The sequence below is a fragment of the Ambystoma mexicanum genome, chromosome 2p, assembly GCF_040938575.1.
Source record: "Ambystoma mexicanum isolate Mex_15411 chromosome 2p, UKY_AmexF1_1, whole genome shotgun sequence".
In the NCBI taxonomy this organism is placed as follows: Eukaryota; Metazoa; Chordata; class Amphibia; order Caudata; family Ambystomatidae; genus Ambystoma; species Ambystoma mexicanum.
The window spans coordinates 197831884-197858129 of NC_090923.1; the positions used below are offsets into that span (position 1 = coordinate 197831884).

Genomic DNA, 26246 nt, shown 5'->3' on the forward strand with positions numbered 1-26246 from the left:
TGTGATCTTCTGGTCACTCCAAGTGCAGCTCTTATGCAGCTCTTTTGTAGGATTTGTATCCTCCCGATAATAGTTTTATTCGCGCCGATGTAAGGGTGTTACAATAATCAAGCCTAGAGAGTATTAGGGCTCTGGCCAAGATCATACAGTTGTCATTCGACAAAAAGGGTTTGCCAGTCCTAATGAGCTTAAGTGTAGGCAGTGGTGGTGGTGGTGGAGGCCCTTGATTTCACTTGTTTGTCGAAGGAGAGGGTGGAATCCAGTTAGAAGTCAAGAGTCTTTACCTCCTTAACCACCTTGATGGTGTTCCCGTCAATAATAACGTCCCAGATGTCTTCTTAGCAGCATTCTTTCAGAATTCCTCTTCACCCAGAGGAAGCTGTCTGACACTGTCTTGATGACTGTGCTGGAGACAGTGTCTAATTTCACTCTTAGTATATCGGGTCCACCGACTGGTTTTAGACCCTCAGCTATATCTTGTAAATATGTACAGGGACAAGGAAGAGGAACATGGCGGAATGCACAGATTACTTGCTGGTAATCTTCTTGGCTCCTAGTCCTACTCACAGTGCTGACGACTTGCCTCCTGCCCTGGAAGGTTGGAAGGGCCCATGATCCTTCTAGGTAATGTAAGTATGCAATTGTATATACTGGAGTTTATATACCTCCATAGGGAGAGAGAGCTAGACTGAAATGATTGGGAATTGTAATCTCTGGAGTCTGGTTCCTCATAGATAAGTACTGTAACGAGGAAGAGTAGGACTAGACGTAATGAAGATTTGGTGGGATAAATGATTTCGGACAAACTGGTCTTCCTTGGCAGTGGAGTTACCATGAAATCTGAACTTGGCCGGAACTATTCAGCAGCCATCAAATAGATCACTCTGGTTTTGCAACATTGTCGGATCAAGGGCCAGTGGTGTAGCCTAGGTGTATTGTCAGGATGGATCTGCACATGATGCTCGTTGGCTTAGGACATGGACCTTTGTAACAAAAGGAAATTTATATGACCAAAGTCTGAAATATTTTAGCTAATTAAGACACACTTCAGCCAAATGCCCACTTTCATTGTGCTAGAATGAAAATCGTTGTGTGAGCCTAAAACATCTGTGCTTTACTGCTGTACCTTCAAGACAATACAATGAACTGGGTGATGGCCACCTGCTGGAAGGTCTCGTTTAATCAGGACATGCAGCTTTTTCCTTTTCTGTGTTAGCAACGTTTTGAATTGGTAGAAAAATACAATCTTTTTTGAAGGTCTATCAAGCAGATATTATGGAAATAAACTATGCAGTTTTTAAAAGTAACGGGGTTTACATTGTGATACAGTTCGAAGGTTAGATTTCGAACTGGGGCGTGTTTGGGTTTCAGAAACATGCACCCATTGCATTGCACATTTCTCAAACGTTCACACCTAATAGAGAGAGGTGTCACGGACAATGGCGTAGATGCAATACATATCAATGAGCACCAGTAGCTGCACCTGGGGCTCCATGACTCCGTGGCAGGCTGTAATATCTCCACTAATAGCATCCAGATACTTGTATTGTCAGGTCGCTTCAAGTAAAAGAAAATAGGCTTAATAAAAAGCAAACCCAGGTCTATGGTAGGCTATGTCCAGTAACAAGGACTCATCTGGAAAACATACACCATTTTAAATAATATTTGTTAATGTTCCGAAACTAAATGGTATTTATTTTATTGCATGTGTAAAGATGAAAGTTAGCCCTGCCAGAAATTCAAATTATATGCATGTTTTCTCTTTTGCTTTGACACAGTTAAAAGCATGCAAAGTTACTACTGAATATGGAAATTGTAAAGCCTTCAGAAAAGCATTATCCTCACCAAACATCGCTACTTTATACACAATCCTATTTCTTCAAAATATGTTGAAGCCAATAATTTTCTGGTGTTAGTATTGATTGCGAATGTACAATACTGTACATATAATTAGCACAGGACAACACGTACCAGGATGCAATATGTCAATCTTCGCTGTTAAATTCGCATCGCACAACTCTGCTAGCTACCAAATGGGCTGTACTAATTTCCAACTTCCACACAGCCCTGAAGGTCCTTTTTGACAGTCACATACGTGTAGCACTTGATTGACACATGCACGTGTCGTGTTACTATGCCTAATGTGCATAGCATTTGTATTCAGCAAATTCAGCTGTTCAAAGCTCTATCGACTTATGCTTAGACCCAGCATCCTGCTTGGTGTTGAGTTGGGAATATTGAGTTATTCATGGGCTTTTTTGTGTATGTTTATCATCAGCGGCGCTCAGTGCTTTCCTTTCAAATACAATAGGCGCATTCCATGATTTTAGTTAAATAACAAAACCAAACTGCATGGTGTTTCTGGTGGTTTTATTTCCCGGCTGTTCATTGTGAGTTTGTGGCCGACCATTTAAAATAATTAAATAAAATGATTAGTACAATGCAAGCAGCAATCAAATAACCCATGAAACGCAGCAGCTGCGCACTCCAAACTCATCTTCTCCTATATGTTAAAGTTGGGGTCCTGGGGGAAAAGAGGGTGCCCCTTGCCTCTCAATCCACAGCCTTTCTACGCCACTGCCAAGAACTAGGCATCTCCACATTGTACGAGCAGCCGGTGCTTTGTTAAACACTGCCACTAACTGGCAGCGAAAAGAAGTGCATCCGTGTAGGAGTATATTGGTGTATGTGTCTGAACACCTGTGTTTTGTGTCTTAGCGTGTGAGCTCATGTATCTCTTTTCTCTGCATGTGCCTTTTCAGACGCCAACAGCAATGCTGGTATATTGTGGGATCGCAGGAACTCATTTTTTCCTGAGTAACTGGCAAGACTTTTCTCAGAGTGCTGAGTCCCAAGGTTTTTTAGTTTTGGCTAGATGTGCCACAAATAAGCTGACACTATTCCACTGAAGTGCAGATAAGAGGCATATGGGATGTGAGGAGGGACACATCTTGTGGGCGTTAATTGGTGTTGTATTTATTCATTGACCATTCGTAGTAATATAAATACCTATGGCTGCTCCCACTCACTACAAGCCCAACACATGCCCTTCAGGGATCTTTCTGAACTAGCTCTGTTACATAGTAGCTTTGTGCCTTTTGGGGGCCTGTCAGTGTTATTTCTAAGTCACACACAGATGAGGCAACAGCCCACTGTGGACAGCATTGAGCCCCTATGAACGGTCTAGTGGGTCTCTGCCATATCGTTTGCCACCATAACTGAAAAATTACACAGACAAAAAGCTGATACGCAATATATTCCTGATGACTTGCGTTTAAGGTGGGATATGGGGTACCGTCACATCGGGCAGATAGCAGTTTGATACCTACAAGAAAAGAAATTGGTCCTGATGAAGATGATTTGAGAAAAATACATCATCGAAACCGGTCGGTCTTACGCCACATGGATGCCTCTAATCTATAGTAGACACCTGTTGAGAACAACCATTTTATAATGCCGAGGATCTATATGATGCAATAATGGCTTTTGTATGTAGTATATCCAAATTTATGAGTAATTCCTGAAACGAAGTTTACACGATGTCTCTCAACACATAATAAAAGTAATATTAACACATGAGACATCCTGGGGCCAGATTACAGAAACTTTGCACCGGTGCAAGTGCAAAGTTGCATGGTATTAGCACTAGGGCAAAGTTTGCCCTATTTTTTAAAACACTGGGACATATCAGAAAACTATTGCACCATGACAAGTGCAGTTTGGCATGGTGTAGGCATTGGGGCAAAAGTTGCTCTTGGGCAAAAATCATTTCTTGCACTAGGGCAATTTTTTCCCAGGTGCTTATACAATGCCATGGTGCAGTTGTCCTAGTGTTTTTAAAAATAGGGCAAACTTTACCCTTGCACCGGTGCAAAGTTTTTGTAATCTGGCCCCTGGAAGACAAAAACGCTTTTGATATTTTTATCATTTTGTGGAACTTATACTTGCTCAATGCAAGTCTATAGATGGGTGGGGACAGCACACACAGCGGAGGGTGAATAAAAAACTGGAAATCCGCCGTGGCATGTTCTCCCAGCATACCCATCATTTTAATGTTTTTTTAGGCTCTTGTCTGTGAACTTATATAACAATTTAGCAACACTGACCCATCACTCATTGTAGAGCTACGGTCAGTTCCCTCTTGTCTATCCCGTTTTAGATAGGCGGTACACCACACTCGAACTTGGGACAGAACACCTCGCAGGGTCAGGGTGTTCTTCCGGCCGGGGTTATGACAGGTAACACAACACTAGTATTGCAAAATTCAAGAAATGCTATTAATGATTACATCCCCGTTCCTGTTTTGTGTGATATTGTCACTGTGATTGCTGACCTGTTCCATCCCAGGTATACCTCACAGGCGCTTACACCCTGCACCTCCCAATTTAATGCTTTTAACATTTTTTTCAGTTACAAAATCAAGAAAGTTCAGAAAACAATTGATTCAAACCTGCATCAAACATCTGTCAGGTCTAAAATCACTTCACCACCCAAGGTTCTTTTGCACCTTCTCTCATTACCGCCAAAGTTTGATTTTAAACCTGTAGCCCAGGGCACGGTATTAGGCCTATTGAAAGGACGGAAACCCACAAATGGTCTATTTTTTCCTTTGCCTGTTTATGCAGCTCAGGCCCATGCGGCCAAACCCACACACTTCATGTCTACTTTTACCAATTTGGACCTAAATGATCTGCAAAAGGACTGCACCATTGCAGAACTGCCCTGGCCAGTGAAGATCCTTCAGAAAATTGTGACCTCTCAGTTTCAGGAACATGTTGAGAAACATGCACTCCTTGACATTAATTCATCAGGCTTCTGCCCAAGACATGAGACAGAAACGGATTTTATATGTTGACCTGGTATGAGAATGGCAAGCTTACTTTCTTGGTGATGTTGGACCTGTGGGCGACGTTCGACACAGTAGACTACAACATACTATTAGATTGTCTAAAGGAAGTGGGTGGAGTCTCAGACACGGTCCTTTTATGGTTTAAATCCTTCCTGACTAATCGCTAACAGCAGGTAAATCATGGCAGGTTTTTGTCAGACACACTTCCAACCAGATGTGGTGTTCCCCAGGGCACAACCCTATCACCACTACTTTTTAAATATTTATGTGAAACCCTTAATGAACATTTTTCATAATTATTAGTTACATTTCCTCTCAATTATGCCCCAAAATCAAAAACCAAGGGTGCATTTGGCAAGCTAACTTGTGGAGTGAAACCCAGGTTAGAGCCATAGTTCAATCGTTTTTTTACTCTGTTCGACTACTGCGCCTCACCCTAACATACATGATACGATAGTTTATTTATATAGCACATATACACAATGTGTTTCAAAGCGCTTCAAGGCAAGGGAGGGAACATGGGAAAATACAATGACATTCTTACAGGCCATGAACAGTAATGATGTGAAATTAACTATCGTACTCTGCCTGACCCTTATCTGTTTGCATTAATGACTATTTTAGCACCTTTTAGTTGCTTTCATATTCTAGTGTAAGATAGTAGCAGGAACATATTATTAACAACCTCTGCACCCAAATGCAGTTAAGTCTGCCAGGTTTAGCACATTACAAATCCCTCAAAATCAAAAATCAAAAAACATATGCTGACATTGTGGTACAATATATTGTGATGATTGAATGTGCCTACATCTGGACTAAAACATAAACGGGAATATCGTGCCCACTGAGGAACCTTAAATACAAATCTGTTCATCGCTTTGGGGTAGTGACACTGATTGTTGGTGTCACTGGAGGACTCGCACTGATCAGACAGTGTGCGGTTTTATACAATTTAATGTTAATGACAAACACCCATTGCACAATTTACTGTGCAATGGGTGTGGGGGGGTCGTGTTCAGATGTGCAAATTATAAACCTTTGACTATCAAACTCATCCCACCTTTAGTAGCAATTCAGTTTCTTTCCATATATACAGAGGGTGTGGGAGCTCCTCTACCAAGAACGAACACAGCCAAATAACCTGTCCACTCGGTATGTTCCCACTCGGGAGGGTCTACAACCACGTTTTAGCTCACTGTACCTTTCACAGAGGAGAAATAACCATTTGCATATCAGTCTGGTACCACGCACTTGGGCATGCCCAGCACCGAAATGCTAGGCAATTCTCCTCTGAAAAGGAGTACCATCAGCCTAGTCGGGCCTCATCAGTGAGGTGAAGCTGAGCCGCTCTAAGCACAGTGAGCAAGAGGTCCATGTCAGGATTACACCGGGTCACTTAGATTGACACGTGTCCGGGGTTGCTAATGGTGCTCTTGTTCAGAGGAGATGTGCCTAGCATTTCGGTGCTGGACTGCTCTTGTGGGGTTGGGAGGAGACTAATATGCAAATAGATATTTCTCCTCTGTGAAGGGTGCAGTGAGCTAAAACGTGGTTGTAGACCCTCCTGAGTGGAAGAAATTCCATAGAACAGGGTATTTGACCCATCTTCGTTCTCAGTAGAGGGGCTCCCACACTCCTTTGTAACCATGTTTCTTTCGTTTTGACCAATGACCTTAAACCATCACATTTTAGTGATGCACCATTTGTTGACACCTTTTCGTAACATTATTTAGGATATCCCCCAACCCCCACCTTTGGGTAAAACTTTTTTTAAATAATGTCCAATTTAGATTTAAATTACTGGCCCTGAAAGCTTTAAAATTCAGAACTTGCAAAAGATTATCCTAAAAAAAACGCCTCTACCTCAAATTGTCTTTAAATACTATCAAATTTTCAACAAGCTTACTGATTTGGTGCTCTTTAAAAGGTGCATTGTGGCACCTCTTCTTGATATACATCAGCGGGGTGAGGAATGCAAGCCCCTTCTCTAAAAGGTCTTTAGATTCATGAAGTTTGGACCAATGTTAGTGGCACGTTGTAACTTAAAATTGCCCATTTGCTAAAAAGTGATCTAAAAGTGTACCCAGTAGTACTTCCTGAAATCCATTATGGGAAGATGCATTTCGCAATTGGGTCCATTCTTTTGTTATCTGGACCTAATTTACGTCCCTGTCTAACCCTGATAATGACTTCCAGTTGGTTTGGTAGGGAGTGGGCGCTCTCACGGTGCTGGGGGTCATCCTCAAGTAATGTATAATATGGTAACAGAAATAATTTTTGCTTTATTATTCATTTTTAATTGGTTGCTTTATAGATTATCAGACAATGGACTGCCTCTTCAAAGCACTACATTTTCAATGAATGTTATAGATTGCCAGCTCATGAGAATGCCGCTTCCAAGCACTGAGTTTGCATTGAATGTTGTAGATTGCGCTTCCAAGCACTAAGTTTGCGATGAATGTTGTAGATTGCCAGCTCATGAGAATGCTGCTTCCAAGTTCTGTATATGAAATTAATCTCAAAAAGGATTTTCATCTTGAAAGCAAATGCAGCGTGCCTTTTCACAAAATAAAGTGCTTACAATTCATTACAGTTTTGGAACGTAAGCCTCTTCATATGCACCTCCTAAACTAGATTTTACGCTCTAGTGATTTCTTAACCTTAGACTTGAGACTCGAAGGGTCGAACCATTTTAATAGTACAGTAGATACTCCAACATGAAGAGAGAGTGCTCTTTTCACAAAAGAATATTCTATATATTATGTTTTGGAAGGAAAACCGATCTTTATGTTTATTGAAAGGCAACATCGTTTTTTAACAATTTGCCAAATAAACACAATTTCATCATAATAACTTGTATTACATGGTTTGATGTTTCTGCAGGAAGAATATCAACTCCCTGAGTTATCGTAGACGGAAATAAGAGCTACCAACTGGCTCCCTGTCATCTGTGGTACATTGAGCCAGTTGTGATTTTTTCGTTTACGCTCCAGGACCTTTAGTTTCTTTTCCCTATTGGCCTGACCGTCCCAAAGTGTAGGGAAAAAGCCAGGACTGGCTGAATTTGTTATCTGTGACATATATATATATATCTCAAGAAAGTACGGGCTAGCTTGATTGACTGTCCCCAGAGGTATAACGCTTTACCCGCCGATGTGTCTTACATTTTGTCCTTTACCTTCATAGATGCTGCTCCACCTTAAAACTGTGCCTGACCAATGAAGCAGCAAGGGGTTGAAGAAGAACTCCCACATTAGGTGCAGTTGTTTGAAGTTGCAGGATGTACATTGAAAGCGATTGTGACGTCAATCTATCAAGACGTCTATGTTATCAAGTTGAGGATTCTGGAACTTAATTTCCTGTGCACAACCTCGCTTTAAGAAAATCAACTCCACTGTGTAGTTACTGTGTAGACTGACGTGCACCTGTCCGCCCCCCCCCCCCCCCACACACACACACACTCTCTCTACTTTTGAACTCTTGGCACTATTACAGACTTGAAATAGTCATGAACCTTAGGGAAGTAGGGAAATTGTAAGAATTCCAGACGCACTGGGCAGGTGTTGGGACAGGGTGCAATGCCTGGCCCTAAATGCCAAAAATACAGCAGTGGGTACAATTAGTAGCTAATCTAAGAATCAACTCACATTATAATACATTTCCAAGGTATATCAAACTGTCTACTTGAACATACACCCAACATTCCAAAGCAACAAAACAACATTGCACTTCCAAACAAGTTTGACTTAAGACTTTTGAGGAGCATGTCATTAAGTCTGGTCTGCAAGACCAATGGAGTTGGTCATTAGAAATAGGTGTGCATCAATCATTGCTCAAATTTGTTTCTTGAGGCACTGGTTGCTTTGCAGTACTCCACAGATGTGCACCACTTGCCATGCACTTTATACTGAATTTCAGATATTACGTTCTCCACGAGGGATCATTCGACGATGACCCATTCCTTGCATGTCCATCAGCGACTTCAATCGATTGCACTTCACATCACGGAGCAGCAGCACTTGGCTGGATAGTTGTCGGTATACACCTTCTTCTCCACTCCGTAAACAAAGAAGGTGTGAGGATTCTCTTTCCACGTATAGTCTACAAGGGTGAGTGGGATCAGCTCAATGGAGTGCCTCTGTAAAAGAGAACAAAAGAGCAGAACTGTTTCAAGATCGCCTGAACTTCACAAAGAGCAGCCAAGGTATATCCTGCATCTATAACTCTATAACCCCACAGGATCTCTGCATGCATTCATTAGGGTATTCGTGCATTTACTAGGCTGCATGTCTATTTTCCTTGCACATCTGGTTGCTGCAGTGAGGAATGCTATGGTTACTTGCTGGTATTCTTCTTGACACTTGAGCCAATTCTTCCTCATCACAGTCCTATATGTGGGTAACCCCTCCCCTTTGCCTAAGGGCCTGTATAAAAGACTCCTCATTAGTAACAACGTTTCTGTTTATTAATTGGCTACTTAGTCTCTGTGTGCCTGTTTAAACAGTCTTGTTTTATTCTAAAATGCATCTTTCTCTTGATAGTTATGCTTAATTCTCCAAGCATTGAGATTAAAATAAAGACATTCTTTTACTTATATAGCTCTGTCTAAATATTTCTATAATTATTAAGAGACTGCATCCGATAGGGTTGCAGGTATGCTTGCATGGGAGCATGGGTGTTAGAACCGATGGTACATTATTATTAGGCCAGTGAACCATTCCGCAGCGGGCATGATAGATTGCAGACTTGGCACACTGAGTCCTCGGCTCAGGGAAGTACTATGAGGCCTGGATGCATAACTCAATGAGAAACTGCTCTTACATCATTTGGTGTTTGAAAGTACTTCATGTGAGGAAGGTGACTGGTGGATAAATGTTAATGATGACTTTGGATATTTTCATAGGTTTCCTGGTCATGCGATCTCTGGAGCAGGTGCATTGGAGAAGGATGATAGAGAATTGGAATAGGGATTAATGAGACTCGGTTCCCGAAGCAGTGCACGGTGCCTGCCCAGGGATAGTCAAGGCCGACTGACCTTATTCCCTGTGATTCGATTTCCTTCTAGTCATCATGGTGTGTTACATAAATATTAGGGCTGTAGGGGTGTGATTAGGTTGCTGCTGGAAGTTTGGAAGGGGTCCTGCTGGCGGCTTGTTACTTTGCGATGTTAGAAACCGTCTCTGTTCTTGCTACTCTTCAAATTGATAGTGTGAGCTTAAGCTCTCTGACACCTCTCATTCAAGAGTCATTCTTGCAATGCAGAAAGAACATGTAAGTTGAAGGTGCAGTAATGGAGAATAGAAAAGCCATGGCTGACACAAGGTTGTACTTATTGTACCAAGATGGTTTCCCCCTTTACTTTGCCCACAAAAATGTATCATCACTTACTTTTTCTGCATCCGCTTCACCAGACTTTTACTTTGTCATGCATTTACTCCTTCAAGCCTTTACTTTATTTGCATCTTCACATTGGGAAGGTAGCATGCATGTGGTTAAGGATATCTCAAGGTTAGGGTTGAGATCAAGGGTGGCAAGTGTGGTAGGGGGCAGAATGTGTGGTAGGAAATAAGGAGGTTGCATGGGCATCCCACCCTGTAACGACCAAGTGAAGGCATGTAGAAGTAAAAGATAGGAGAAGTAAAGGTATAGAGAAGTAAATGTGTCATAAAGATTGTATGGTAAACTGGGGTGGCTCATCTATAATTGGTAACAGGACTTTGACCCTGCCCCTACCCATTCTGGATGGTTTGGGTATGTTTGACCGAAAAGAAATCGGTAGAAAAAAATAGATCGAAAAAAACAGACTTAATGCAACATCTTATCGTATGATGTTGCATGCAGGCAGTTTTGCGGCTTTTGGAAAAATAATGTTTCATTTCCCACCCCCAACGCCCCACTTACCTGTTATCTCGTCGCCTAGTCCACTTCAGCCCTGCAGCGTAAGATCCGTCCCTCCAACGCAGGCCGGATACGTCGCTGCAGGGGCCTTTTTTCTTTTCTTTTTTGTTTTGCTCCACCTCCTCCAATATTGAGGAAGTGGGGGACACCCCTGCAACCTCCAAAGACTAATATGTGGCGAACATAGGGAGCGGTGGACACCCCCGCAACCCCAGTTCCCTATGTTCATCATGTATTAGCCTAATTGATCGGTTTCATACGATCAAATGTTACTGGCCAAATTTGGTCAAATGTAACATTCAGTCAAATAAAACCAAACAAATATACTAATACCTTCTGGACGAGCAAACCAGCCCCGAGAAAGCTTTTGCACTCCCCCCAGCTGCTGCAAGCAGCTGAGGAAGTCCTCCTCGGATGGTTTTAACTAAATTGTCAAAGGGGAGCATGGTTTCTTTTTAACAGTTTTGTAGTACCCCAGCAGACATTCCCAATGAGCCATGCAAGGCTGGGGCATTTTGCTTCCCCAGCCGTGCATGGCCCATTCGGGATGCAGGCTACTGTACTGAAGGCATGAATGTGAGAGGGGTATGCTCTTGGGCCTCCTTGCACATCTACAGTCTGTGGGGCATCGTGGCAAATGTGCTCCAACTCCATTGTGCATATGCAGGAGTCAGGAAGCTCTCTATACTTCTCTACACTCTGGTTCCTGTTGTATGCTGTGTGGGAGCCAGAGGGCCTTCATTACAGAAGACAGCGCAAGGCCCAAGGGACTGGAATACGGAGTGGGGGTGCAGGAAAGAATATTCTTTTAAAATAATGTGTGTGTGTGTATGCAGGTGTTTGTGTTGTATATGTGTGTGTGTGTGTGTGTGAATGCGAATCTATTTTGTTTTGGTGCGCATGTTTATGGGAAAGCGTATGAATGCGGTGTGAGTGCGAGGGTGAATGTGAGTGAATGAAAATGGAATACCGTATGAATGCTGATGCATGGTTTGAATGTGAGGGTGAATTCCGAATGAATAATGTATAAATGATGAATGCTGATGTGTGATGGTGAATAAAGAATGAATCTGTATGAAGGATTATTGATGAATGCGGTTGTGTGTGTGCAAACCGGGCAGCAAGCCGTATTGGGGTGGGTGGGGAAAGAGGAAAGAGGGGCGGCAGCCAGGAGGATTCCTTTTGTATTGATTCTTTTTTTAAATGTATTTCTTACGCGCAGTAGCCCGTAGGCATCAGGGCGCGGAGCGGGCAGATTGGAAGAGAAAAATAGAGGGTGGACAAAGTCTTAAAATATCTACAGCTGCTTAAGAAAAACAATTGAATGTATTCTTTTCCTTCCCGACACAGCTTCATCAGTAGTTTATTCCATGCATAGCGGCCTTTACACAATACAACCTTCCTTTTTCCTTTGCACTTTTGGATCTAGGGCAAGTTAGTTGCATAGAGTCTTTCGATCTAGTGGTCCTAGTGGAGTTCTGAATGGCAATGTGCTCTTTTAGATATTTGGACGCGTCATGGTATTGATTTTAAATTCTATTCCTGCTTCTACAGGGAGCCAATGTAGATTCCTTCTGTGGAATGATATGTGCTCATGTTGCTTGACATTTTGTATGACTATAACCGTGTCATTCTGCAAAATCTGCAGCTTTTTGACACATGCTTTGCTGGCTCCTCCCAGCAAGACATTGCAGTAATCCAACCATGGCATAATTAAGGCTCTGACCAAGGTAAAACAATTAATGTCTGAGATTAAAGGTTTCAACAGGCGCAGGCGCCTTAAATAGTACTGGACATTCTTGATAACATTTGCAACTTGGACATCTGCATTGAGTGATGGCTCAATAATAACACCAAGTGTTTTTACTTTGCTCATTGTTTTTATAGAGTGTTGGTCTATGCAAAAATTAGCATAGGCAGTTCCTAGCTTTTCTCTAGCTTGGGCTGATCCGAAGACAAGGAGTTTGGTCTTCTCACTTGTGAGACATAGCCCGTTTTCTGCCATATTCATATTTTTTCATATATGGACATAACAAAGCTTGCATCTTTTTCATAATCTCCACTCAGCCTAAAAATAAGCAGAGTGTTGTCAGCGTAATTAGTAAAGTGGAGCCCAATGGAATCTAAGAGATCACACAACGGACGACAGAAAACATTGACAAGCATGCCCCACTGAGGAACTCCACATGTTATAATCTCTGGGTTCGAAAAGGCATTTCCCCAAATTATCCTGGACATCCTATTACTAAGAAATGCTTGAAACCATTCCAGTGTGTTGGCGGAACAGTTACCAATTTCCTCGATTCTTTTTAAGAGTTTAGGATGATCTGCAAAATCAAAGGTCGCTGAGAGGTCTAAAAGCATCAGCAGCCCTGATTTGCTTTCATCTATTATGTCCTACATTTCAGTTTTCAAATCGAGCATGGCGGTTTCCATCCCGGTTGAAGTTCTAAAGCCTGATTGTGTTTGGTGTAAAATATCAGACTTCTCCAAATGTATCTGAAATTGAGTGGTAGCTATTTTGTCGACTACCTTCAGCAGAAAAGAAACATTATTGATAGGTCTAAGATCGGAGTAAGATGCAGGATCTTGGTCAGGCTTTTTTAGTAGGGGGTGACAGTAGCATTTTTGAAAAGATCAGGCACATTGTTATCAGAAAACGAGGCGTTTATAAACCGAGTCATGAAGGGTGCGATAATATTTGGATGTTCTAAGACAATTTTAGAGGGGAGAGAATCTGTTTGACAAGTTGCAGGGTGCATTTCTCTAAGGATTTTGATAATGGAGTCCACAGTAATAGTTATGAATGAGAAAGGAGGATTTTCAAAGCTTTAAATTTAGAAACAACTTTGGAAGGTAGATTTTTCCTTATCTTTTCCCCTATTAGCGGTGCTACACTGTGCTGTACAAACCTTGTCAGCAAAGGCTTTCTGCACTGCCTCACAGGCTAAATTATTCAGAATAAACTGTTTTGTCAGAGCTTTAAGTTTTTCTAGTGTTCTGATAATCTGAAATAATGTCTTGGTATTATTAGCAGAACTCGAGATTTGAGAGTCAGAGAAGTCCTTTTTAGCATGAAAAATGTTGGTCCGGTAGTTTTTCTCTATGGCTTTCTATTTCTCCTTGCTCTCTTGAGATTGCGCTTACATCCATGAACTTTCAGCCTTCCTCTTTTCTTGCTTCAGGGTCCTCTTTTCTTGCTTCAGGGAGGTAGGTGCAGGGAATATGATGGGAATAACCAAGCAGGTGTGTTCAGCTTGGACAAATGACCACTGTGGCATGGTATTTTACGGGACATGAAGAGTGAAGGGAGCATAATGAGTTCCTACATGGTACTGGCCGACATTGGTGTGTCCAGTCTGGACATGCTTGTTTACTGTGGCAGAGCATTTGTTACTTGGCACCAATGGGGAAAGCAGCATGATGAGTATCCTTATGTGGTACTGGCCCACATTGGTTGGTCTACTGTGCACATGTTTCTTGCATGTTTTCTGGCATTTATTACTGTGCATCAAAGGGTGAAGGACGCATAATGAATGTTCCTACATGGTACTAGACCACATTGGAGGGATCACTCTGGCCATATTGCTTTACTGTGTCATGGTATTTTGTACAGTAAAGCAAACAGGAGTATGTTCTTACATGGTTATACTGGCATGTTTTGGCGCAGCCTCCATGGACATAAATAGGCACAAACAACATGCACATGTTCTTATAATTGCATATATTTTTTGAAACGGCATCATGAAAATTAGCAGGACAATGCTGCTATGCAATGTTGATGACTTGTATCTATAAGAGTTTTTCAAGTGTTACCCTCCAAACCCATTGCTAATTGGCCATTTACCCAGTTTTTCACAGAAAGCATGCTAAAAATGAACTATGTTACTTCCACTCAAAGAAAAAAACTCACCAGCAGCTACTGGAAGTGATTGAGGTGAAATTAAGACATACATACACCATGATTCCCAGGGGCCAGATTACAGAAACCTTGCACTGGTGCAAGTGCAAAATTGCATGGTATTAGCACTACGGCAAAGTTTGCACTATTTTTGAAAGCACTGGGACATATAAAACAGCCATTTCATCATCACAAGTGCAGTTTGGCATGGCATAAGCACCAGAGCAGAAATGGGCATTGTGCAAACAAGATACATTTTCGGTGCGTTTTTTCACCAGGGCAAAGTTTGCCCTAGTGCTAAAATCATGGTGCTTATACCATGCCAAACTGCACTTGTCACGGTACAATATTTTTCTAATATGTCCCAGTGTTTTAAAAAATAGGGCAATTTTGCCCTAGTGCTAATACCGTGCAATTGTGCACTTGCACTGGTGCAAAGTTTCTGTAATCTGGCCTCTGTAAGTAATTGAGACATTGCCACTTTGTCCATCTTCCTAATCACCATCTAACATTACATGGCCATACGAAGCAGTGCTAAACTCATCAAAGGATACCCTACTCACCATCGAGCATAACATGGCCATACGAAGCAGTGCTAAGTCTTCAAAGGATACCCTAATCACCATCGAGCATAACATGGCCATACAAAGCAGTGCTAAGTCTTCAAATGATACCCATCAATATCCACGCTAAGTCACACAGCCACAACATGACATATCTAGGGGAACAACCCAAAGGGCAAGGGGCCTTTTTAAGAACTGTTGGGTAAGAATTTGTAAAGTCCAACTTGATTGGGACTTCACAAGACTTATCTTTTGGTATTAGGCATACTCAACTCTTAATATAGGCCTGTACCACACAAATTGGTAGAGTGACTGAACAGCCAGGCTTATCGTATATAAACAAGGGAAATTAAGCATTCTTTAAAACAAAGCAGCAACTAACAGTAACATTCAATGGAAGATATAATTCATTTAAACAAGAACCAATAATGTAGGTGAGTAATTTCTTTCTATGCTATACATGTTCCAGCACAGAGATTATCAATCAAGGTCAGTATTAGCACTTATTTTTGTTCACCTTTACAAAATTGGGTTGAGGAGAGAAAATGCTTAGAGTTAAAGTAGAACACACATGCAACTGGTTCAATAGTGAGTTTCTAACAGAGGGATGTAGGCAGTCTTTTATCCCCGCTACAATAGTGTCAACAAGTAAAACTTGTAGGGGAACAAGCACTGCCAAAGCCAATAGGGTTCAGAATAGGGGCCTTTAGGAAACCAGGACAGTCAATGGGACAGTTCCAGTTCTGATGCAGATTTTCTTAGAAAAATGTTATCAAACAGTCAGGAGTTCTTTGAAAAGTCACAGGAGCTCAAGGGTCAGCTCACTTGATGGGAGCACAAGCTGGAAGGCCTGCACATGTGATTTGAGGTCAACTCCAAGGGGTTAAAATAGTACTTCCCAAGCCAGGGAGCACTACAAATGTCAAAAGGTAATTATAACCCAAGCCCCTTAGAATTGAAGAAGAGGTTCCAGCTGGATGCCTTACTGATGCAATGAGGCAGACCCTTGCTCGTGGTCCTTGGTCGTGGTGACAAAAGAGAGGATGTCTGGTGGGATTCTGTGGCGGCACTCTGGAGAGGGACTCGGCAGCAATGGATTCCACATGATTCAGTGGCTCTTTGTGGTTTTGGCTCTTTCTTCTCAGTGCCAAAGAGAAATGAATATCTTGGGATACAGTTTCCTTGGTCTCTCAGTCCTGACGTCTGGTGAGGGGAGTCTGGACACAGGATTCCTGCTTTTGGAGGTCCTTGAAGATGCCCAATACGTTTTGACCAGATTTGATCTCTACAAGATGATGCACTCAATAATGGTCAAGGGTCCCCGGCATTGGGATTCTGCAGCCTAGGAAAGTCGCAGCTGAGCCAAAATAAAGCAGGTTTTGTGGCTAGTTCATCCCACCATCCCAAAGGAGGAAGTCATCCTGTACAGATCTTCATTGTTGAAACTGAAACGGCATCAGCACAGCTGCAAGGCTTCACTGGCTCTTCTGCGGTCCTGGAAGGTGCTGCTGGTGTCTCAGCTTGTCTCTTCTTTGTTGGATATGATGTTCCAGTGGTCGGCTCTGCTTGTTGTCCCAAAAGCCTTACCTTTTATGCAAAGTCCCATTCATTCACAACCCTACAGCTGTCAATTACACAGGGGGTCGTCCTCTAGGGCAGCTACCTGCCCAGTTGAACTGGTTTCGGTCAGGCATGTCTACAAACAAAGGCCAGTGAATTTGCAGACTCCTCCCTCACTTCCTGTCTTCCCAGACACACTGGAGCCTGGGCGGACTTCGTTTTTTTTTTTTTTTTTTTTTTAACTTTGTTTATTTTAAATCAAGGCAGAATGATAAATACAGACATTATATGCAAAGGTTATCTCAGCAAGTTCACCCCCAGTCTTTAGACCCCCCCCTGTGTCTTCTCTCTCTATCCTCCTCCCTGGGTTATCAGTCCCACAGACTCTGCGAGCGGGCTCCTCCCGCCCGGGCGGTCCGGCTGGAGCCTCAGCGGTCATGAGTCTTCCTCCGGGCTCTCCTGGTTCGTCAAGATCCAGAGGGCTCTGGCGGGCTTATAGGTCAGGGCGGGGAAGCGCTGGTCGAATTCCAGGACTGGGGCCCAGATGTTCCGAAAGCGATGTAGCATTCCCGCTCGTGCTGCCGTTACCTTCTCCGCTATCAGAATGTCCCATACTTTGGTCCACCATTGGGCAATGTGGGGGCCTTCCGGGGATTTCCAGGTTCGGGCCACCACCGTTTTTCCTGCCAGTAGGCAATGAGTCAATAGTTTCGCTCTGGGTCCGGAGCGCGGGTAGATCCCGGGAATTGGAGCTCCTAACAGGATCGGTTCTGGTTTCAAGGGAATCATTGTTCCGGTAATCAGCGAAATAGACTCTAGACAAGCTTTCCAGAATGGTCGGATCTTTGGGCAGTCCCACCACATATGGAAGAAAGAGCCAGGGAGGCCGCATCCTCTCCAGCAAGCGTGGTCTATCTGGGGGTTCATATGGTGGAGTCTGAGGGGCGACTAGTACCACCGCAGCATGATTTTGTATGCGCATTCTCTGTTGGTGATGCAGGTGGATGCGGTATGTGTTCGGGTCCATATGTCCACCCAGGTTTGATCCTCTATCGGGTGTCCCAGGTCCGCTTCCCATTGGGCCATACATCGGGTTCTTGTGGTTAGGAAGTCGCTTAAGAAGCGTCTGTAGAGGGTGGATACGCTGCCGCGAGTCGGAAGGTCTCCTAGGGTAAGTTCCAGGGCAGTGGGAGGACGGATCGCTGCTTGCAAGGTTTGGGGGTGTGAGCACCAGTGGCGTAGTTGGATGTAAGTAAATCTGTCACGTTCCCGAAGTTGGAACTTCTCCTTACATTGGGCGAAAGTGAGCGGTTTCTCCCCTGTATACAGCTGGTCTATGGTTTCTAGCCCACCTTTGATCCAATTTTGGAAATTGCGGGGATGCATGCCCGGTGCGAACATTGGGTTGAGAAAGACCGGGGAGTGTGGGCTCAGTCCTCTTGGCACTCCCTTCCGTTTCAGCGCCCAGTCCCAAGTGCTAAGGGTGTGTTTGGTCGAAAGCAGGAGCTCTCCCCCATGGGACCTGAGGGGGGGCGGGATGTGTGGCAGAAATCGCAGAGGCAGGGGGGTCCGCGACTGTTCCAGCTCCACCCATCTCGGGCGGTCTGTCGTATTTTGCCAGGCCTGGACCCGGGCCAGTTGGGCTGCCACTCTGTAGGCCTGAAGGTCTGGAACCCCCAGTCCCCCCAGTTTGGGACTCCCCAACATAGTTCTGAGAGGGATTCTCGCTTTCTTACCTCTCCAGATAAAGTTCAGCATTTTTCTCTGGATCCCTCGGAGAATCGGCGTGGGGATTGCCACTGGCAGTGAAGCACATATGTATAAAAATCTCGGGAGAAGGTTCATCTTGCATGCCGTGATGCGTCCAAGCAGCGAAATCTCCTGGGTCCCCCATCGCTTCAAGTCGCCCTCCAGTTCCTTGAAAAGTCGGGGAAAATTGGATTTGTACGTCTCTTTTGGATCAGCCGGAATGTAAACCCCCAAATAGGGGATGGCGCTCCTTTCCCATACTATCGGGCACATCTTAGTCAGCGGTTCTCGCTCTGCTGGGGTGAGGCCAATGCCCAAGGCGGAAGATTTATCGAAGTTTATGGTGAGGCCCGAGACTTCGCCATAGCTAGTGATTTCGCGAATCGCATGTTCAAGCGATGAGGGGGCCTCCGAGATCGTAAGTAAAATGTCATCCGCATATAGGGCAAGTTTATGATGTGAAGGGCCGCTTGTTATGCCCTTGATTTGGTCATTCCGCCTAATATTTTGTGCGAAGGGCTCCATGGTGAGTGCAAAAAGTAAGGGCGACAACGGACAGCCCTGCCAAGTCCCGCGTGACAAGGGGATTGGGGCCGAGAAGTGGCCGTTGATCCTCAGGCTTGTTGTAGGTCGATCATAGTTGGCCAGCACCATCTTCCGGAACGCCGGTCCGAAGCCGAAGGCCCCTAAAGTGTGTTCCATAAACGTCCAATCCACCCTATCAAACGCCTTAGCTGCATCGAGGGCCACCAGGATTAGTTTTTGGGAGTTCCGGGAGGCGAGGTCCACCAGATTCAGGGTTCTCCGGATATTATCGCCTGCGGTCCGGTGCCGGATAAACCCAGCCTGGTCTGGATGAATGATGTTCGGCAGGATGCGATTCAAGCGGGTCGCCAAAATTTTCGAGTAAATGTTCGCATCTATGTTCAAGAGTGCGATGGGTCTATAAGAGGTTATGCTTCTTGGGTCTTTTCCAGGTTTGGGCAAGAGGATGGTGGTCGATTCCTGCATCGATGGGGTCACCGCCCCCGTTTCCCTGAAGGAGTTGAATAGGGTGGTGAGATGGGGGGTCAGTTGTGACCTGAATAGCTTGTAGAACCTGGTTGAGAAGCCATCCGGGCCAGGGGCCCGTGTTTTGAGAGATTTGATGGCATCCTCAATTTCCTCCCCCGTGATGGGCTCCTCCAGTTCACCTCTCATTGCGTCGGAGAGCTGGGGCACCTCTGCCTGCCGAAGGTATTCCTTCTGTTGTGCTGGGTTTCGTGGGGTTGCCTTCATGATTTGGGCCAAGTGCTCAATCGCGAGGCGTTGCTTCTCGGGTTCTGAGTATAGTATGACCCCATTGGTGTCTCGCAGGCCCATGATCGCGGTGCTGCGTCTCTGCTTGGCTAGCTTGGCCACCAGGAACCTGTTCGCTTTGTTGCACTTCGCATAATACGACTGTTTGACCTTCGCCATTAGTTGGGCGGTTTGTTCCGCGTAATGGGCTTCCAGTCTTTTCCGTGCCGTGCGAATGGCCCGTTGTGTTCTGGGGGACCAGCCTTTCTCCTTGTGGAGTGCCTCGGCCTCTCTCAATTCAAGCTCCAGGGCCGTCCGGATTCGTCGTCTATCTCGATGGTAGGCCGCACCCTGGGCTATCAAGGAGCCCCTGATTACTGCCTTCATGGCGACCCAGTTATTTGCTAATGAGGTGTCTGAGGCCGGGTTTTCCACAAAGAAGTTCTTCATTTCCGCTGCGATCTTGTCTCTGGTGGCCATGTCGTTGAGGATTGGGTCGTATAGCATCCATTTGCGCGGGCTGTTGGGGTCAGGGTTCTGAACCCGAAGTTCCAGGAGCACTGGGGCGTGGTCGGAGATCGCTCTTGTGCCGATAGTGACCTTCTTCACTGAGGGGAACGTGTCAGGTGAAATCAGGAATAGGTCAATCCTTGAGAAGGTGCGGTGGACATACGAGTAAAAGGAGAAGTCCTTTTCATCAGGGTGAAACACCCGCCATGAGTCTATTATCTCCAGGGTCCTAAAGAGACGAAGGAGGCTAAGTGCTTGGGCGAAGTCGCCTGTGGTCGGGGGGTGTGATCGGTCTTTAGTGGGGTCAGGGACCCCGTTGAAGTCCCCACCGACGATCGTTTGGCCCTCCACGAAGTTGGCGAGCGATGTGTCCAAGGCGTCATAAAAATGTGATTGTCCAGAGTTGGGGGCGTATACTGAAACAAGGGTGTACAAGTCTCCCATCAGGAGACATTTGATCGCTATAAATCGGCCTTCTGGGCATGTCTTTGTTTCCAGAATCTGTGGGTTCAAGTCTTTCCTGAAGAGAATCGCCGTGCCTCCTTTTTTGCTTGTGCCGGAGGCAAAGAATTGAAGCGGAAATAGCCGAGACCGGAGGCGGGATACATCAGCGGGCAACAGATGGGTCTCTTGCAGCATAGCAATCGCAGCCTCCTCGTCGCGGAGTTTTAATAGAATTGCCTTTCGCTTGTTGGGAGAATTCAAGCCATTAACATTCAGGGAGAGGATCCGAAGCGACTGAAGGTCCTCTGAAGGCTCACTCTCCGTTCCCTGCGTTAGGGGGGGGGTCCTGGGGTGGAGGTTCAACTGCCATGACTGATGGAAGCACTCACAAAATCATTCTGCACTTGAGGTTTTAACGCAAAATCCCAACGGGGGATCGCAACTTTAACAGGGCGGTAGACCGACTTAGTCAGTACGGTCGTACCTAAGGCCAACAGGGCCAATTGTCCCATACTGTGGGTTCCCAAGGAACAGAAGATGGAAAGTATCCTTGGGGTGGGTATGAGCCATGGGAGTGCCCCGCCGCCGCCGTGTACTTAAAAGAGGTTGGCAAGTAGGTAGCGGGTTCTAATTCAAACGAGCATATCTGTGTCCCGGCTAGCTCGTTGACGGAGCCTGGGACCTTGGAGGCATCCGCGTTCATCACTTCTTGTTGTTTCGTTGTATCGACGACCAAGGCGTGCGTTTAGCTTTTGGGGAGGGCGACGGACCAGGATTCTCAGTCCCCTCTAAGAGTGGCGTGGAAGGGTCCCGGGGAGCGGTCGGATGCAACATTTTCTCCGCATCTTCCAGGTGGCTGATTCGGCGTAGGGTGCCCTTATATGTGAATTGAAGAGCTGTCGGGAACAGCCATCTGTAACGGATCTGTTGCTCCTGGAGGAATAATGTCAGAGGCCGAAGTGCTCTTCTTTTCTGGAGCGTAAGTGGCGAAAGGTCCTGGTAAATTTGAAGAGGGGTGCCCTGGAAAGTGATCTCTTCATCTTGGCGGCTGATCGCTGATATCGCTTCTTTCGTTGTAAAGAAGTGGACCCTGGTGATCACGTCTGGAAGGGGGTCCGAGTCTGTCCCGCGGCGCTGGCGAAGCCTGTGGGTGCGGTCCAATATGAGCTGAGATTTGTCCAGATCTGGAGTTAGAGCCTCGAAGAAATTTGCCACGTAGTCCGCTAGCTTGTTATCGGGGACGGAGGATGGAATGCCCCGGATGCGGAGATTATTGCGCCGGGCCCTATTTTCGAGATCTTCCTGTTTAAATTCCATAATCTCGCATTTGTGATGTAGGGAATCGATCGATTTTTGCATTTCCCCCATAGCGGTGGTGTGCTCCTGGGCATGGTCTTCGATCTCTCCAAACCTCTGCTCGAGTTCTGTGACTCTCTGATCTGTTTGGTCAACTTTGGTGGCGAGTTCCGAGAGGCAAGCGCGGAACTCAGATTTGATGTCCGCCATGAAGGCTATCAGGTCTCCTTTAGTGGCAAGCTCGCCCCTGTCCTCTTGCTGCTTCTGTGGGGTCAGTTTGGGAGGTTCCTGTTTCTTGGGTTTCTCTGTAGCCGTAAACATGGCGGGGATATCCGTGCCTTTGCTCATTTTCGTTTGTCTCGACATGTTGCTCACGCCAAACAGTTCTAATCGGGAGACTAGCGGCGAGGCCCAGGATGGTGGGAGATGGCAGCTGGAGAACTCCGTCACCCTGGCCTCCGCTCCCGCTCCGGGTCAGGTATAAGTGAGTGGGCAGGGGCGCCCCAGGAAGGGTGGAACGGGGAGAAGGACTTCGGCAGGGCTGATCCAAGATGGCCGCAGTGGTCCCGACTTGATCTGCAAAGCGGGGGGAGGAGCGGAGGCCTGCTCTCGGTAGCAACCCAGGAGGAATCCAGGCCGCCCAACCGAAATCAGGGGTTTCTATATTAGGTACCGCTCCCCCTCTCCGGTTCTTCTGCCTCCCAAGGTCCCGCTACCGGCAGGTGCGGAGCGTGCTGCTGAGCCCCGGTATGGCGGCCATCTTAGTTTCGTCCGTCGGGTACGGGAGAGAAGTTCAGCATCAAATTTCTAGTAGAACGCCGCCACGGTCGGAGACGATGTTTAGCCAGGTTATGCCATGTCGGTTCCGGTCGCTGTAGATGGCCTTAGCGACACGAAACCCCGCCTAGAACCACCAGAATTCGACGGCGGCGGCGGACATCCCACGGGCGGCCTCAGAGGAGCGACCACATCGATGGCGCTCCAAGCCACACCCCCGGGCGGACTTCGTTTAAACAACAGAGTAAAAGCCCAGAAGGAACTAACAAATAAGAAATGGCAAAAAAAAAGAAGATGGGCCATTTTGGAAAAATGGTCACTCATGAGTACTGTACTGCAGCTGAGAACTCAGCCTGTAAGTACCCTGCACAAAAGGTAGTAGAAAGTAACCACTGCCACCAGCCATTCAAGTTAGCTAGTATAACAAAATGTGACATGAGAAGTGGTATAAGGAGTTACTATCTAAACCTGCTGCTCTCCACATAAGGTGGTGTGTGCTGGACCCACAAAAGGAAAAGGTAAATTAAGTTATCTCACAATTCTTGGGAACTGTAGTTCACACAAGAACATGTATTTAAACATTAAAAGAAGTCCAGTGGCACTGCAAGGAGGGTGTTGTGTGTCACTATGCAAAAGGCAGCTGCCTATGGAGTTTACCAGATTCCATTAAACAGAAAAACACAATAGTGAGTGGCAAAAAGCTCCACTCACTCAGGAGGTTAAAACATCAAACGGATTCCATATTCTATCAAAAGAGCTGAGGATCTCAATAGTTAAAGGGTATTAGCACAGAACTGAAAATTCTCCCTAACATGAACCAATGATGTAGAGTCACTAAAGAAATCTCACTCACAAATGTCTCCATACGAAAGCCCCTACATACCTTATGAATCCGATTAGACATGTTCGGTCTGTTCGTTCACTCCGGTCTAACTCTACCCTGAAACTGGTTCAACCAAGATTTAAACTTGTGCGCTATGGTGGCTCAGCTTTGACTTCATGGCCCCACGCCTGGGGAATGTCCTTCCTGCTCCTCTTCGCCTTTGTGTAGAATGATCTTCCTTTAAAAAATCCATTGAAATTTTTCTCTTTGACTCTGATGGTTAGATGCTCCTTTGGTTCATCTAGGCTTCACTGGTCTTGACCTGTTTCCTTCTTGCTCTTTTCACTAGCTGCACACTGAGGCCTTTGGGTGAGTTGCGCCTTATGAGGTATATAACAATAACAGGTGCACATGGCCTCCAGGCCTAAGAGAGGCATCAATGGATTCAGTTAGTGGTAATGAAGCCAGGCTTGCTTTTTGTGCTCATACTGTACACACCGAAAGGACATAAACAAAGGCATAGAGCATGGGTGTACAACATACGGTCCGCGGGCCAGTTGCGGCCCGCCATGCCGTTTTGTCCGGCCCGTGAGGCATAAAGACTTTCCTAATGGAGGGCGGCCCGCAAGCAGCATCGGCCGCCCTCCATTAGGAAAGTCTTTGTTGTCTTTCGGGCCGGACAAAACACTGGCCCTCATTGGTTCAGTGCACACGAACCACGCAGCTCCTATGAGCCACGTAGTGCGTGTGTGCTGCACCAATGGAGTGCCAGCACTACGGCTGGCGTGGCCAGTAAGGCTTGATGCCGGAAGGCATTTCAGCCTTGCTTGCCACGCCAGCCGTAGTGCCAGAAACCTCGCCAGCGTTCCAGCACGTCTGGGTAAGTACATGGGGGGGGGCTGTATCTTTGTGTGTGTGTGTGTGTGTCTCGGGTCCGTCCTGACTGTGTTTTTTGTTTTTGTATGTATGTTGAGATGCAGAGGTGGGGGTGTGTGTCGGGTGTGTATGGGTGTGTTTGTATTTGTATGTCTGAAGTGTATGTTGAGATGCGGGGGTGGGGGGTGTTTCGGGTCTGCTTGAATGTGTTTGTGTGCAAGTGGATTGTGTGTTGAGATGCGGGGGGGGGTCTGCCTGAATGTGTTTGTGTGCAAGTTCAGTGTATGTTGAGATGCGGGGGTGGGGTGTGAGTCGGGTCTGCTTGAATGTGTTTGTGTGCAAGTGCAGTGTGTGTTGAGATGCAGAGGGGGCGTGGGGGTCGGGTCTGCCTGAATGTGTTTGTGTGCAAGTGCAGTGTGTGTTGAGATGCGGAAGGGGTGTGGGGGTCGGGTCTGCCTGTTTGTGTTTGTGTGCAAGTTCAGTGTATGTTGAAATGCGGGGGTGGGGTGTGTGTCGGGTCTGCTTGAATGTGTTGGTGTGCAAGTGCAGTGTGTGTTGAGATGCGGGGGTGGGGTGTGTGTCGGGTCTGCCTGAATGTTTTTGTGTGCAAGTGAAGTGTATGTTGAGATGCTGGGGGGGAGGTTGGAGGGGTCGGGTCTGCCTGAATGTTTGTTGTTGTTGTGTGCACGTTCAGTGTATGTTGAGATGTGGGGGTGGGGGGTCCGGGTCTGTATGCGTGCATGCTTGTGAGTTTGCTTGGTAAGTTGAGGGTGGGGGGTTCAGGTCTGTATGGATGCATGGTGTATGCATGTGAATTTGTATGGTGAGTTGGGGGTGGGGTCTGTATGGGTGCATGGTGTATGCTTGTGAGTTTGTGTGCTGAGTTGGGGGTGGGGGGGGGTTCGGGTCTGTATGGGTGCATGGTGTATACTTGTGAGTTTGTGTGCTGAGTTGGGGGTGGGGGGTTCGGGTCTGTATGGGTGCATGGTGTATACTTGTGAGTTTGTATGGTGAGTTGGGGGTGGGGGGGTTCGGGTCTGTATGGGTGCATGGTGTATGCTTGTGGGTTTGTGTGCTGAGTTGGGGGTGGGGGGTTCGGGTCTGTATGGGTGCATGGTGTATGCTTGTGGGTTTGTGTGCTGAGTTGGGGGTGGGGGTTCGGGTCTGTATGGGTGCATGGTGTATACTTGTGAGTTTGTATGGTGAGTTGGGGGTGGGGGGGTTCGGGTCTGTATGGGTGCATGGTGTATGCTTGTGGGTTTGAGTGCTGAGTTGGGGGTGGGAGTTCGGGTCTGTATGGGTGCATGGTGTATGCTTGTGGGTTTGTGTGCTGAGTTGGGGGTGGGGGTTCGGGTCTGTATGGGTGCATGGTGTATGCTTGTTAGTTTGTATGCAGGGGTGGGGGCGTTGGGGTCTGTATGAGTATGTATGCATGGTGCATAGTGTTTGCATGAGGGGTGGGTGTCTTGGGGCATAGTGTTTGCATGAGGGGTGGGTCTCATGGGGCATAGTGTTTGCATGAGGGGTGGGTGTCTTGGGGCATAGTGTGTGCATGAGGGGTGGGTGTCTTGGGGCATAGTGTTTGCATGAGGGGTGGGTGTCTTGGGGCATACTGTTTGCATTAGGGGTGGGTGTCATGGGGCATAGTGTTTGCATGAGGGGTGGGTGTCATGGGGCATAGTGTTTGCATGAGGGGTGGGTGTCATGGAGCATAGTGTTTGC

At 46.1% G+C, this 26246-nt stretch overlaps 1 protein-coding gene across 1 annotated transcript in view; it reads right to left on the reverse strand.

Moving 5' to 3' along the window:
• Positions 1 to 2353: 2353 nt before the first annotated feature.
• LOC138566342 (protein SSUH2 homolog) overlaps positions 2354 to 26246 on the reverse strand; it is a 274538-nt gene continuing 250645 nt past the window's right edge. Inside the window, exon 14 of the mRNA XM_069643487.1 lies at positions 2354 to 8987. Within this exon, the coding sequence (XP_069499588.1) occupies positions 8847 to 8987 (141 nt within the window). The 3' untranslated portion in view covers positions 2354 to 8846. The remainder of the gene's footprint in view (positions 8988 to 26246) is intronic.